We start from the raw sequence: 16,502 nt of genomic DNA on the forward strand, positions 1-16,502 counted from the left end.
TCAAAAGGTAGTTATAGATGACCCTGCTACAGTTCAAGATAACATTAATTTCTTGGGTCATCTTACTTCGGAATGCCTTAATTTAGATATGGAAGGAATCTAAGTTTGTGAGGATCTGGTATCAAATGCAAACATATGCTCCCTCTCAAGAAAGCATTCCGCTCCTCTCTCCCCAGAGTCCTCTCTCTCATGCCTTTCATTGCATGGAGGCTATTTAGACAAGCATCAAGCATACTAGCCGGTTGTCTCCTCTCCCCTCTATGGATCATGCCCTTTTATCTCTTCTATTTCTATCAGAGATAGTATCTATTTTCAAGTCCATCAAGTTCCATAAAGGGAATATAGTTAATCCAAATTTGTCCTTTTCCCTCAAGAATATGTGGGAAATGTATGTGGTACCTCCAATTCACTCTATGATCCCTCCTCGAGGATTCATTCTCAAGCCTAATCAGTGGAGATTATGTCTAAACAAATAAAGAAGCTCAACAATTAGAGATCTTGCACGCTTTACAATAAAGTCTCAAAAGATGCTCCTTATGGACTTGGTGGTTTCTAATAAGGTTGTGGTTGTGCCTGGACTTCCACCCCCTGTCAACAAATGTTCTTCTCAAAATGGGAAATCTTAGCCAAAGGCTCTGCCTCCTTTGGAACAATCAAATTGGAAAGAATCTCAAATTTGGTCCACAAATTAAAATTCCTAGTTGATGAGGCTATTCAATCAGCTAGTTCAAACAAATTGGAGGCCCCTCTTGCACAAGGGCAAACTCCTCCTTGTTTGATTTTTCTCCTCATCCGACATCACAATCGGCTTCTTTGCCTTTCCTTCCAACATTATTGCAAGGTCTTTTGCACCTACAAAGCTTCCAATTGTAGCGTCCACATTCTTAAGTTTTGCCCCAAGCATTTTTCAATTCTCCATTTATTTGTTTCTTCCATTTTTTCTTCAATTTTCTCACAAATTTTCCTATAGCTTCTCTTGAACTTTGATACCAATTATTGAGTTTTAAGAGCAGATTAAGTAACAATTGGACTTCATATTCAACAACTTTTCTTTGATGCCCCTAACAAACTCACTATAATGATAAAACGATACAATGAAAACAACAATGAAAAAGGCAAATTGCATTTGATCACAAAGTGCATTCACAAGCTCCATATAAGTGATGTCTAGAATGAAGACTTGCCTTTAAACACCCAAAAAAAAACTCAAAAGGAAAAATGCATTGCATTCTTGATGCAGGAGCATCCCCGGTCGATGAGCAATCTTGCATCAACCAAAAATATTTCCTTTTAATTTTGTTCTTGTTTAGTTCATTGTGTAGTTTTATGTGTTCTTACCGGTTGGTACCGGTAGTTGCTTGCTTTTCGTGGCAGATCTTATTTTCGGTTTCCAGGTTGGTTCATGTGCTTAATTCCAGATTTTCAATTCAATTGGGTTCTTTTCCAGTCAGTTATCGCTTTCGGCTGACTATTTCTAGGTTCTGGGACAGTTCTTATGCTTATCGGTTGATTTTCCTTCATTACCGGAGCAATTCTTGGCGTGTGGATCTATTTTGGGTCTTGTCCGATGTTCTTTGGCGTGTGGCCAACCTTCCTGCTAAACCGCACCTCTTGTTTGTTATTTTTCGAAAAGATTTCTTTAATTCTTAGGGCCAACCTAGTTACACGTTTCATTTTCTTGCACTGGTAAATGTAATTTTATGAGGCTGACCCGAATATGTTCCGGTGGGTATAAATATGTTATTATGTAATCATTTGTAGGGGCAGATGATGTAGAATTGAGAATAAGGATTGAGATTTGCATTTAGTGATCTGGTTGATTCTTAGGGTCTAGGTTGGATTTTATCTTGCTTGAAGCCTGCATGTAACCGATTAACTACCAGATGTTCTATGATGATTGTATGATGATAACCGGTTGGTTGTCGGAAGTTCTAAGGTGATAATATGATCCGTTTCAGTAATCTTATGGACAAACAGAACCGGATGACAGAGAGCTTATGGTGACAAACCGAATGAAGTCTTGGGGCATAACCAAATCAGAGTTGCATAAGAAAGAGAGTAGTAAACAGAGACAATGTGCAGATCTGAAGCAAAGGAAGAGAAACAAAGAGAGTCAGGGGTTAGAGAAGCCAGTTGAGGCATCAGAGGAGCTAAAGCAGAGATTGGCAGATAAACAAGATGTTTGGATCAAAAATGAGTATGGGGTCTTTATTCTGAATCCTTTTAGATGTTCATGAGTTGCCTCTCTTAGAACATTTTTTTTCTACCTGGGGTGTCTAATGCAAGAGCATCCTCGGTCGATAAGCAATCTTGCATCAACCAAAAGTATTTCCTTTCAGTTTTGTTCTTGTTTAGTGCATTGAACAGTTTTATTTGTTCTTACTGGTTGGTACCGATAGTTGCTTGTTTTTCGTGGCAGATCTTATTTTCGGTTTCCAGGCTGGTTCATGTGCTTAATTTCATATTTTCAGTTCATTTGGGTTCTTTTCCGATCAGTTATCGCTTCCGGTTGACTGTTTCTGGGTTTCGGGATAGTTGTGCTTACCGGTTGGTTTTCCTTCATTATCGGAGCGATTCTTGGCATGTGGATCTATTTTGGGTCTTGATCGATGTTCTTTGGCATGTGGCCGACCTTCTTGCTGAACCGCACTTCTTGCTTGTTATTTTTCAGAAAGATTTATTTAATTCTTAGGGCCGACCTAGTTACATGTTTCATTTTCTTGCATTGGTAAATGTAATCTTATGAGGCCGACGCGGATATGTTCTGATGGGTATAAATATGTTATTATGTAATCATTTGTAGGGGCAGAGGGAGTAGAATTGAGAATAAGGATTGAGATTCGCATTTAGTGATCCAGTTGATTCTTAGAGTCCCAGTTAGATTGTATCTAGCTTGAAGCGTGCATGTAACCAATTAACTACCGAATGTTCTATGATAATTGTATGATGATAACCGGTTGGTTGTCGGAAGTTCTAAGGCGATAATATGATCTATTTCTGTAATCTTGCTATGTTTTCTTGTTGCTTTCGTTGTGTTACTCTTGCTGCATAAGCCAATTGATTCTCTTTGGGGGTTTTACTGGTTATGGCTACACCAATTCCAATTGTAAGTTTTTGTTTGCTAGAATATGCAAGAAGACATCTTTGCACAACTTTAGTGAGTCTTCAAGATTGAAGACCCTTTCGCTGGAGAACACCATAAAGATCATCAACATAAGGAAGCTTGGATAAAGCCACATCCATGATGGGAAACTCATCAACATTTTCCTCTAAAAAGTAGTGAGGGTTGTTGGGAGGAAAATGATAGACAAAATCATGGCTAATCATCTATTGAAAGAGGAATATATCCCAAAAGCCATAAGTGTGATCTTTGCCTTCAACAAATTCCCCAAAAGAGACCTTCTACGTGATATCGTGAATTGTATGATGGTGAGGACGAACAAAAAACTAGCTAAGGCTATGAATTTGTATCAGGCCTTTATCTTCAAAAATAATAAACCCTTCTTCCATTTTACAATCTCTAATAAAGGCCTTTTCACTACATTTAAGGTAGATAGGATGGTTGAGCTTGCCACCAAACTCATGAGTAGTGGCAAGCATGTAAAATGATTGAAAATGTAACTAATTTTATTTAATTGTCTATATAACAAGAGCTACTCCCTTGGTAGTAATTTGCCACAAAAAAAAATAAAAATTAGATAAAATAAAACTTACAAGGAAAAAATAATAATTTTAAATTCAAATCAAGATAATAATTGAAATAAAATGAAAGCAAAATAATAATTATCTTATTTTCTTTTTATAATTTTTTCTCATAAAAATAAATAATTAATTTTCTTCCATTTAAAAATTAATTTTTATCCTTTTTAATTTATTTTATTTCTGAATTGTACTACTTTAATATTTTTAATTATCATTATTTAATCATTTATTATTTCAAAAACTAATTGCTATTTTTATTTAATTAACGATTATTTAATAATGATTATTATTAATTTTTGTTTAACTTATCAGATTACAATTATTTATTATTTGTATTTAATCAAGTATTAATTACTTTTATAATTATTTAGAATGTAAACTATAAAGTTTTCCAAAATGCTAAATGCATCAAATCAATGTGATAACCAATTATGTAAAACTTAAACAGTATCATGTTCTAGCATGTTTCTGAATTATTGCATCGCATTAGACCAACCAACCCATGTTTTAATGGGCATTCAATTCATACCAAAAAAGATCTAGAAGAAATAAATAAAATAAGGATGGAAAGTTTAATTGCTAAGCACCATGACTAGGGTCAGAGATTTTATTTGACCTTGCTTTGACAGATAGCAACAATCAAGTACAGTAGACTACCAAAACAAGAAAAACTAAATGTAAACTCTTCAATAATGCAATAGTAATATTAATTGGTTGCACATATACAAGGATCCAAGCAAATGGACATGTTAGCAACTTCACAAGGATGGTATTTGTTTCTGCACTAATAAAATTTCCAGCATTAATAAATTAATGATACAAAATCAGACTAACTTTATTAGAAGGAGAGAATTTCAACAAACTATAGATGGAAGATCGTAATTGATATGCATTTTCTATTTCTCTATTTTCTTCTTTCAGGCAATCAAAATGCCTTTTCTCTTTATAGTGTTCCATTTGATACAGTTTCTTACTTAGTTTCTGCAAATAACTTATCGACAAGATTATATCGAGGCATGCATTCTCTTTTTGAAACCCTGTTGTGAAAAACTGTGGTTGTGCATCACTTTCCTCTGAGATCAGAATATAGCCATTTTCACCACTCTGGTATGGCAAACTGTATGGTTTAAGGTCCATACGATTTGTACTTGCAGCTTGTTCAGATTGGCCATGAAATTCTTGAGCAAAAAGTTTAACTCCTACATCTGTCCCTTGTTTATGCATATGCCCAAGGAATACTGGATCGGCAACCAAATTAAGCTCATTTATAGTGCATATCTGCATAGATGTTTCACAAAATCATCTTTCAAACTTCCAACATAGCAACTCTTAGATAATCTTATAGCATAAACTCGATGATAGGAAAGAACTAAATGATAGTTAACCAAAAGGATTTCAATATAAGACACCATATATAAGATATTAGTTCACTTCGCAAGGATTTTCTACAAAAACAATAGACCACTCTTCTAGATTACTGGGACGCATGGTTATAATGTTGTCAAAGATGATAATTGTAGATATTGAAGATTATTAAATTTTGCTACATATCCAAGATCACTTGTAAAACATATTCAATCTCGTAGGATTTTAAATGCCCTTTATTTTTGGAATTTATCACACGATCTGTTTATTTTTAGGGCCTCTTCTTACACCACTACAGTGTTCAACCATTACTTTTATCAATATAGCTGTGCAAATATTGTAAATAAAAAATTACCCTACACAAGGTTACCAGGTTTTTACCTTCTTTCTTGGGTGAAATTTGCTGTGTTACTTGTTTCCTGACTCCTAATCACCTACGTTACCCCGAGTTTCCAAAACAGGGACAGCAGGGGACGGTGGGATAGAGTTCCAGGATGGCAAAATTTTTTTTGCCAATTTTGGGGACAGAAAAGGGGATGGCTATATAAAAGATAGGAAAAATTTAAAATATATAGGGAAATTTCAAATGTTCATATGAAAACATGGATATAGCATTCATACATACATTATATTCATATGAAAATATGGATATAGCATAATAGCATGCATATGAAAACATTATAGAACCTTAAGTTTTAACATACAACATTTGTGTTCAAAATTCATTATCAATACTCAATATGAATTCATAATTCAGAATTATTTGTCAATATGCATGTGATATTAAAAAAAATTTACATACAAAATGCCCAATGGCTACACTGCTGCCATATAGTTTCATTTTCAATTACGATATGAAAATACAAAAAAACAAAGTACACTGCTGCCCCTAATCTGTGTCTCCTAACACTGCATCAAAATCAGAGTTCTCCTCTAAGTCTCTACCATTGTCATGGTCCACGTCAACCTCATCCAACGGAATCCCAACCAATCCCCCTAGGGTCTCCTCCTCATCAACTTGGGCAACATCTTCGGGATCAACATCCCACAGTAGATTCAACCTCATTTCTTTCTATCTTGCTGCTCCTCTTTCAATGGCTGTTTGCTTCAAAGCCTCTTGCTGCTCCTTTTAGTTTCCTCTCATACAAATCATCAAATGAATCAAAATCTTTTGTCTAATGACTTTTAGGGCAACCTGGGAGGTAAGGAGCCCACAAAACAATTTTAAAAATGCCTTTTTTTCCAACTCGAAAGTGTTTTTTTTATAATTCTCGCTGACACCAGGGACATCAGGCTGTCCCCGAGACAGTTGGGGAACATCCCAGCCGTCCCCAAGATGACCAGACGCCCCCAATGTCAGGGACGATGTTTCTGAAAAAGGGGCCATTTCCAAAACAAATTTGCAAATGAGGGGATGTCAAGGTGCCGTCCCCTACCGTCCCCGAGACGTCCCTAGTATGAGGTCCGGGGACACATCCCCGGCTTTTGGAGCTAATCACGCTAGCATTACACATGGAAAACTTGCAATTAATCTGAAGTAATTGCAACCCACCACATTTACCATGTTGTTTCCTATGTTCATCCCCAGTTTTTCAAAACATAATCTTGATATCATTTTATATACACTTACCCTTTTTTTATTCTATTAGAGACAAAAAAAATGAGCGCATGCAGGCTGAACATGTTTTCGTTTACAGTTAGGGTATTTTAAATTCTCTTTAAGATTTACTTTGGATAGATTTATTTTAGATGTTTAAATTTACACCATTATGAGAATTTTTTTTAAAAAAAACTCAAGGTTTAGGGGTAAAAAAACCAATGCGGTCCTTAAATACCAGGCCATGCTTTGTGAAGGAAAGGCCTACTATTTTGGGGCCAGCTGTTCATTTTTTACATAAAGCCTCTTTGGTGAAAGTAGGCTAGTATTTTTATATCTCTACACTATATTTGACATGAAACAAAATTAGCATTTTTCCTTGCACTTATGAATAGTATATTTTTTAAGATCCTGAAATTTCGCTTGAGTTTTTCCAATTTTAAACCAGGGTAATCAAATTCCATTTACACTTTCACCATAACATGTAAATGGAATGCTACTATGCTCCCAATATAAAGTCATCCTAGCAAAAACTACACTTAGATTCTATGTTACCAGGCACTGCTAGTAAAGCCTGTGTCCTGGTATGGGTATATGGTTCACATTCAGGTTTGGGTACAGCTTCGGTTCTTCCTAGGTACCCACAGTGAACCCAGGCACCCAAGAAGTACCAAGGGTCATACCCAAGCATAGTTTCATAAATGAAAACCTCAGTTTCACTCTTCATGACTTTGTGACAGCAATTTTAATCAGAATATGCCAGCAAGCAAGCAATTAAATATCATTTGAGTTGCATTTGTGAGCCATACATATGAAAATGGAGTTAGTAAACTTTATATCAGCATTGATAAGATTGATTCAGTTGATTCACAATATGCATATGTAGCAGCTGTTTGCTTATGTTTTGTGAAATCACTTTCCTTGTGTTGTTAATGATTCTGCATTTTGTCAAATGTTTGAAAAATGAAATTGAACCAACTTCTGCACTTGACACAACTAGTGGTAGTGGCAATCCAATTGATTGTGGTTCAAATGAAATTAAACCAAATGTTGATATTGACCATAATGCCTCTGATGAAGAAGAACAAGAATATTAAATATCGATCGTAATTTGAATTTTCATTGTGTAATAACATTTTGAGAGTTGATCATTTTTCCAAATTATGAATGAGGTATTTAAATATTCTATTTTTTTGGCAATTATGAGTATCAATAAAGTATCTATACATTCTATTTTCTGGCAATTATGAGTATCGCTGTTCTTATAATTTATATTTTTGGACATTTGTGGACATGGGGTCCACTCCCTTATATAGAAAATAATAAAATCAAAAATCACATCAGCCCTCTAATAGGAGTGCAACTTAATTGGACTAGAATCCTTCCAAAGAAACTCAACCCATAGGAGTGGGTGTCTCAAAATTGCTCTTTCCTCCATATTTTACTGTTTAAGTGAGTGTCTTAAAGTCATTTGATGCTTGGCTTTAGATAATGCATGTTTCTACCTCTTTACTTTGACCGTTCTTGCTCTATCTGAGAGGGGGAGTAGTGATTCTCCATTGGAAAAATCTCACAGCGTGAAATCATCGGACTTACCGGTGGAAATGGGGAAATCTCAAGCTAGTAGAGATTTTAATTGCCAAGGAAACAGATATGCCCTCAATAGAATTAACTACACCTGCAGCCACATACTCAAACTCATGTGAAACATTAGAAGGGAGAGAATATGAAAGAGAATTATAAAAGTGCTTAAGCTCGAAGTGCTTCTTCCCCCCTTGAATCCCAAACAATTCTGAAAGTCTTCTTGATCCCCGCAAGCAACCCTTCCCACATTTATAGCCAAGGAGAAAGCCCTGAAAATCACTTCCCACATCACCAAAATACCATAAGGCCTAATCAACCATTCAGACAATTATGATCTCTGTCAATTCTCTCTTCTGAAAGCATCGGGCCAGAATATCCTTTGACAGCAAAGAGTAAACAAGGCCCACACCTACTTCCTAGCCTTCCCTAACATTCCATCTATTCCAGAAAGCGTAACATTCCTAACTTAAACACCATCTAGCATCTCCCTACCAACCAATCTGTCTAGACCCGTCCATCTAACTAGATTGGCATCTACTATAAAATTGGCTTCTTGGGATAGCTCATAGTTAGCCAGCAAATACCCGACACCATCAGCTTCATGATATATGTGAGAGATTGAAAAGTCACCAAGATTTTCCAACAACATCCAGACTTTTTGTATCCAGCCCTCTAACCTCCAGCTTGCAGTGTCTTTTTTAATGACAGCTTGAATGCACAACTGCAAATCACGTTTGCTATCAATGTCTCTAATGTTTTTATCTCTACAAATATTCAAACCCATGGCTAAAGCATCCATCTCCGCCTCATTATTTGTAGCGTGGCCAATCTTCCATCGCCACCCAATTGCAATTACCCCTACAATCCCTAATTATACATCCAGCCCCAACTGGGCCAGGATTCCCTTTTGCTGGCCCATCAAAATTCATCTTACACATTCCCACACAAGGCACCTTCCAAACAACATATTTTCTAGCCTTCGACTTATCCCTTAGGGTTCCCTTAGGCCTCCTCAAATCACCCCACTCCTTTTGAATCTCCTCATCCCATTTCATGAATATGGATCCTGCCTTCACTTTGCACTTTGCATTCAATAGTTCAATTATACCTTCTCTAATCTTTCGAATTACAAAATCCTCCGGTTCCTCTCTTTCCACACATGCCAAACCAACATGGAAGGGCCAACCATCCAAATATCCAACCATAATGCTCTTCTAAATCCATTTGACCAACTTGATAGGAAATCCTTTAGGTCCTATCTAGGCCCGTTCCAACCAAGCGCCGCTTCCAACCATTTCCAACAAGTATTCGTGTAATTACACCCAACAAGGACATGGTTAACGGATTCACCACTGTTATAACATAACACACACCTGTTGATGTGTTTTTCATGCACATGCGAACACAAAATAAAATACCCAAGAGTATCTTATCCTCTCGTGAACAAAGGTACTCAAATGCTGAAGATTAGCTTAAGGATCACTTGAGATAACTCCAAGGTTCTGGTATGTTAGGTCACGAGGTGTGGATAAGATCAATAGTTGATGTGATTGCTGGTATCCCAAGGGGACTTATGTTGAATTGTTGAATGCTTGAATCGCTGGAACTTGAATTGTACTAAACTAGCTTGAATTGAAAAAAAGGGCAAAAGAGATGGGTTGAGGAACTCTATCTTAAACCCTAGGATGCAAGAATATGGGTGAATGATTAGATGGAATCCTTACTAGGCGAGGTCTCACCATCCAACTAAACAATTTGACACAAGCTTAGTGCAATCTTCTAAGGGAGAATTCAAAGATGTTCAAATCATTACCATCAAATATTGATTACCATTCAAGTTAATGCATAAACAATGGACATATAACAATTTGCAGTTAAGCTCATATCATTCCAGTTGACCACGCAAGGCACTCTTACAATCAACAAGAGGCTAGTGGTATGGACTAAACGGATTCCACACAAATGCATTCAACAAATTCCTCCATTCAATCTAATAACAAGAAAGCAAATTGAAAAGTAAAGATCATGCAGTTGTTGAAGCAACAAATCAAATTCACCGTAACTTCAATGAAATCAATTATTCTTTAAAACAAGGTTTGACAACAATCTTTGCATTCTCCTAATCTAGCTTCTATTCTAATCTAGCTACCATCTTAGCTCTATTCACTATTCACTATTCACTACTCTATTCACTAACTATTAACCTTTACAAAATGAGGAGCTTGAGCTTTATATTAAGAGCTCATTACAATGAACGGTCAGGATCAAACCTCCATCAACGGCCAAGATTTTACAATGAAAACCCTAATTAGGGTTTGTTACAACAAACTCCATTTTGGCCAATGAAATAATTACAATACTTTGATACATGTCATCTCGGGAATATTCGACCAAAGAATAACAGGGGTAGGTGCGTCGAAGTTAGTGCCATCATGGATGAGTCAAGTTCATTGCATCTAGATGTGCTGAGGTGAAACTTCTTTGATTGGCGGACGTAGTGACTAGGATGATGACTAGGAAGCCACTTCAACTTGCACTTGTAGACTTGGTTCATCACCATGAAGGGGTGTTGAAAAATATCTCTTGATATTCAACCTTCCAAGCTCGCTCAAAGTAGTGGTGCTGGGAAACATTGAGGCAGCTGAATCCTTCCTTCATCCTCGCTTGCTTGCCTTGGGGTGATTGTATAACTTCTCCTTCACACTCCTTTAATCTCTTCATATCTTCATAGTGTGGTGAGCGTTGAGATTCTTCCTTCCTTGATACCCTTGTGCTTGCTAATGAAGTTTTCTTCTTGAACATGCATGGTGGCGGAGTCTTGCAATCTTCCCTCTCTGATTTCTTCAAGGTGCTGCTTTGCAATTTGCATCATCTTCCTTTCATATCTGCAACACAAAACAAGTATGGTATCAAACACTCATGATATATAACCTTGATAGTTCTTTTAACTTGATATATTTTTTGATTTTATGTGTTTTGCGCGTTTGGTAAGAGGATTTGGAGAAAATACGCTCTCATGAAGGAGCACTTGAAGTTGTTTTTCGCTCCTAGAGAGGAGCACTTGAAGTTCGCTCCAACCTTGATGCTCATGAAGTTACCCTTAAACTTGTCTTTGAACTCGCTTCCATTTATTTCCCTTCATTCTATAGGTTCTAACATTGAGTCTACCCACCATTTATTGATGCAAACATGATAAATTGTTCTTAGGGAAGGCCTCTAAAGGAAATTCACTCCAAATGGTGTGCACATGAAGTTTGCTCCCCTTGGCTGGCACATGAAGTTCGCTACCCTTGCCTTGGACATGAAATTCGCTCTCTTTGGCTAGCACATGAAGTTCACTCTCCTTGCCTTGGACATGAAGTGAATTTCAAACCAAAATTAACTTTCCTTCCATGACTTCATTGTTTCATCAACTCAATCCTTGGGTTTTTCAAGTCTTCATCTGCAAAAACATGTCAAACTTTCCTTATGAAGGCTTAAAATGAAAATCCGCTCCTATTAAAGAGCACATGAAGTAAATTTTGCTCCAAAGGAGTACTTGAGGTGATCTCAAATCGAAATCATACTCACCATCTTCATTTAAATGCTCTAAATCACCCTCAAACAAGGTTCCTAAGGGAAATTTGCTCCAAAGGTGATGGTCATGAAGCAAATTGAAACTTGAAACTTAGTGCTTTCTTGCTCATTCTCCTTCATCCCATTCATTCAAGTTTGTTGAAACTAGGCTCATGGTGCGTTCTAAGAACGACTTCGCTCTCAACTAAGGGCACTTGAAGTAACTTGCAAATGTACTCTTAAGTTGTGTCTCACTACTTCATGCCTTAGTGTATGCTTCTATATACTATAAGACCTTAAAACTCATCTCATGGATATGCTTTCTCCCTCGACTTGAGGCAACAAGAGTGAAATTCGCTCTAAGATAGGGACATTTGAAGTTTTCCTATCTAGCAGCCTCTCACACTCTTTGGTTGAACTCATGATGGACTTAACTTCTCATGTGATCTTGATGTTACTGAATGTAATGTCCCTACTAGTTAGAGATCATTGTCCTGCAAAACAGATTGTTAGAACACAACAAAATATATACATAACTAATCTAATTTGCAATTAAACTTAAATTACTTAATTAATACTAATCTCAATTCTTATTTAATAAAAAGGATACAAGTGCAGTACTGGAACATATCCTTAGGCGGCTGTGAAACTCGCCTTCTTGGAACCCATCTTGGTTCCAAGACATCCAGGAAATCGAAGGTTAATTCGATTCCTGTCTTGGATGTAATTTCTTACACCCAAGCCATACCACGGAAAACCACCCTATATGATCCATTCCTTGCCTTGGATGATGCATCTCATCATCCAAGTCTACCAGAGGGGACCGGCCAGATCCGTCTCTTCTTGGATGAACTTAGTCAACCAAGCCATATATATGCATATAGATATTCAGTATATACTGCCTACCAGGGATTATCATAATCCCTCCATTAGGCTAAGGGAGTTTCCTCCCTATAGCCTCCATCATACAATCACATTTATATTACATTTTACAATTTATTACTATTTTCCATTTCATAATCTACATTTACTTGTTCCTAACTTACCATGTATTCCATAACGTATATTCAGGAAACATCCATTATCATATATTCACATTTATTTATTAACATATATTCCTAACTATTCATTAATATGTATTCATTAACATATATTTTCACATATTTATTAACATAAGTTTACACATATTCCTTAACATCTAAAAACCATTCATTAATGTATATATTAAAATATTCATTAACATATATATTAAATATGCATTAATTACATTCATTAACATATATATTAAATATTTATTCATTAATATATATATTAAAATATTAATTACTTATATTCATTAACATCTACATTAAATAAGCATTAAGTATATTCATTAACATATATAAAAATATTAATTCCTTACTTACCTGTTCTTAATCCTGCAGCAGTCGTTTCCAATCTATACCTGCCTTCGCTGTTCGTAGTTTCTGATTTGTATTTGCCTTCGCTGTTCATAGTTTTCCTCCTTACACACTTCCACAACTTATTCTATATATACATTCCTTCCTTCACTGAAACATTGTGTCTTTTGCATTAACCCGTGATTGAAGGGTTGTGTCCTAGCAGTGATTTTTGTTTTGACTTAATCACCGACTAACAAAGATAATATTTATTTGATTTAAGGACAAAACATTTCCTTAAAAAATCGCACCATGTAGAGGAATATTATCTTTAACAAAGTCAAACCAACACTTTATTATTTCCGACTCGTATTACCCAGTATTGTAAATCGTTTAGCCTCTTCTTAATGAATCGTATCAATAAAAAATATACATTAATCAACATAGAACTTCAGCGAACCACTAATGATTTATTAGTGAACCGTTTCATATTGTATACAGGGTCCACCACTTTAAGCTTCAAATATTTCTCTCACCATTTCATATTGGTCCACCACTTTAGGCTTTGAACATTTGTTTGACCACCAATTAGACTTAGGAATTGTATCCATGTCAGATATGGTAGCTTTTGCATCCACCGCAAATATTGTGAAGAGAAAATATGAACAGTAGTAATATCTTATCAAGTATTTTTATAAAATTATATTATTAACTGTATCACTGAGTTTATTTCTGCATATGTGCTGAGTGTTATGTTATGTCATGGTTATTATTGCCACTCCACGCACTTGCTGGTCATGGATTGTCTTGAGTACGAATACTAATAAATGTATTACAACCTAATTATCAAATGCTACCACTGATGATCATTGATGTATGAGTTGTTGTAATTACTTTGTCTTTGGACGGTTGTATTACTATTTCTTGACTTCAATATATTGGTCACTTTTCCCTTGTATAATTACTTTGTTTTAATTGCCTATTGTGTCTTTTAGTTATTATTGTCAATTACGGTGTGGTCATCAAAGACTATGCTCATCGTTCCATAGTTAATGGTCATTGGCCATCTTTAAACTAGTCTTTAATTGTATTATTATTTATTATTGAATATATAAATTATATTGATAATATATAATATTCAAGTCACGTTCATAAATAATATTTAATTAATGAATTTTAAATAATCATTCATTGGTAATTATTATATTAATTAATAATAATAATTTCTTCATTTAGGGTCACTCTCTTTCTCTCCGTATATATATAAGGATCCAGGAGGGGACATGACAGTCCGCCCTTCTCAAAATTGCTTGTCCTCAAGCAATTGGCAATTTTCTCAAACTGAGTTATCTCCCAATGTGAATCACAAACACGGAGCATACACATAATAAACACGAAGCATACACATGGATAATTTCAAACACGCAAGCATACACGCATTGTCAGATTTTTCTTATTGACTAGAACGATTCATCTTTACCCTACAGGATGGCAGGATCATGCTCTGATACCACTGTAATGTCCCTACTAGTTAGAGATCATTGTCCTGCAAAACAGATTGTTAGAACACAACAAAATATATACATAGCTAATCTAATTTGCAATTAAACTTAAATTACTTAATTAATACTAGTCTCAATTCTTATTTAATAAAAAGGATACAAGTGCAGTACTGGAACATATCCTTAGGCAGCCGTGAAACTCGCCTTCTTGGAACCCATCTTGGTTCCAAGCCATCCAGGAAATCGAAGGTTAATTCGATTCCTATCTTGGATGTAATTTCTTACACCCAAGCCATCCAGGAAATCGAAGGTTAATTCGATTCCTATCTTGGCTGTAAATTCTTACACCCAAGTCATACTAAGGAAGACCACCCTATATGATCCATTCCTTGCCTTGGATGATGCATCTCATTATCCAAGTCTACCAGAAGGGACCGGCCAGATCCGTCTCTTCTTGGATGAACTCAATCAACCAAGCCATATATATGTATATAGATATTCAAGTATATACTGCCTACCAGGGATTATCATAATCTCTCCATTAGGCTAAGGGAGTTTCCTTCCTATAGCCTCCATCATACAATCACATTTATATTACATTTTACAATTTATTACTATTTTCCATTTCATAATCTACATTTACGTGCTCCTAACTTAACATGTATTCCATAACGTATATTCAGGAAACATCCATTATCATATATTCACATTTATTTATTAACGTATACTATTCATTAATATGTATTCATTAACATATATATTAAATATTCATTCATTAATATATATATTAAAATATTAATTACTTATATTCATTAACATCTACAGTAAATAAGCATTAAGTATATTCATTAACATATATAAAAATATTAATTCCTTACTTACCTGTTCTTAATCCCGCAGCAGCAGTTTCCGATCTATACTTGCCTTCGCTGTTCGTAGTTTCTGATCTGTACTTGCCTTCGCTGTTCGTAGTTTTCCCCCTTACACACTTCCACAACTTATTCTATATATACATCCCTTCCTTCACTGAAACATTGTGTCTTTTGCATTAACCCGTGATTGAAGGGTTGTGTCCTAGCGGTGATTTTTGTTTTGACTTAATCACCGACTAACAAAGATAATATTTGTTTGATTTAAGGACAAAACATTTCCTTAAAAAATTGCACCATGTAGAGGAATATTATCTTTAACAAAGTCAAACCAACACTTTATTATTTCCGACTCTTATTACCCAGTATTGTAAATTGTTTAGCCTCTTCTTAATGAATCGTATCAATAAAAAATATACATTAATCAACATAGAACTTCAGTGAACCACTAATGATTTATTAGTGAACCGTTTCATATTGTATACGGGGTCCACCACTTTAAGCTTCAAATATTTCTCACCATTTCATATTGGGTCCACCACTTTAAGCTTCAAATATTTCTCACCATTTCATATTGGGTCCACCACTTTAGGCTTTGAACATTTGTTTGACCACCAATTAGACTTAGGAATTGTATCCATGTCAGATATGGTAGCTTTTGCATCCACCGCAAATATTGTGAAGAGAAAATACGAACAGTAGTAATATCTTATCAAGTATACTACAAATATAAATTATTAACTGTATCATTGAGTTTATTTCTGCATATGTGCTGAGTGTTATGTTATGTCATGGTTATTATTGCTACTCCACGCACTTGCTGGTCATGGATTGTCGAGTACGAATGCTAATAAATGTATTACAACCTAATTATCAAATGCTACCGCTGATGATCATTGATGTATGAGTTGTTGTAATTACTTTGGCTTTGGACGGTTGTATTACTATT

General features: G+C 35.5%; 1 protein-coding gene across 2 annotated transcripts in view; it reads right to left on the bottom strand.

Moving 5' to 3' along the window:
* Positions 1 to 4,369: 4,369 nt before the first annotated feature.
* Positions 4,370 to 16,502, bottom strand: part of LOC131051001 (uncharacterized) — a 205,305-nt gene continuing 193,172 nt past the window's right edge. For both annotated transcript variants that reach the window (XM_059207432.1, XM_057985323.2), the window contains exon 10: positions 4,370 to 4,980. In XM_059207432.1, the coding sequence (XP_059063415.1) occupies positions 4,513 to 4,980 (468 nt within the window). In that variant the 3' untranslated portion in view covers positions 4,370 to 4,512. The remainder of the gene's footprint in view (positions 4,981 to 16,502) is intronic.

The sequence above is a fragment of the Cryptomeria japonica genome, chromosome 6, assembly GCF_030272615.1.
Source record: "Cryptomeria japonica chromosome 6, Sugi_1.0, whole genome shotgun sequence".
In the NCBI taxonomy this organism is placed as follows: Eukaryota; Viridiplantae; Streptophyta; class Pinopsida; order Cupressales; family Cupressaceae; genus Cryptomeria; species Cryptomeria japonica.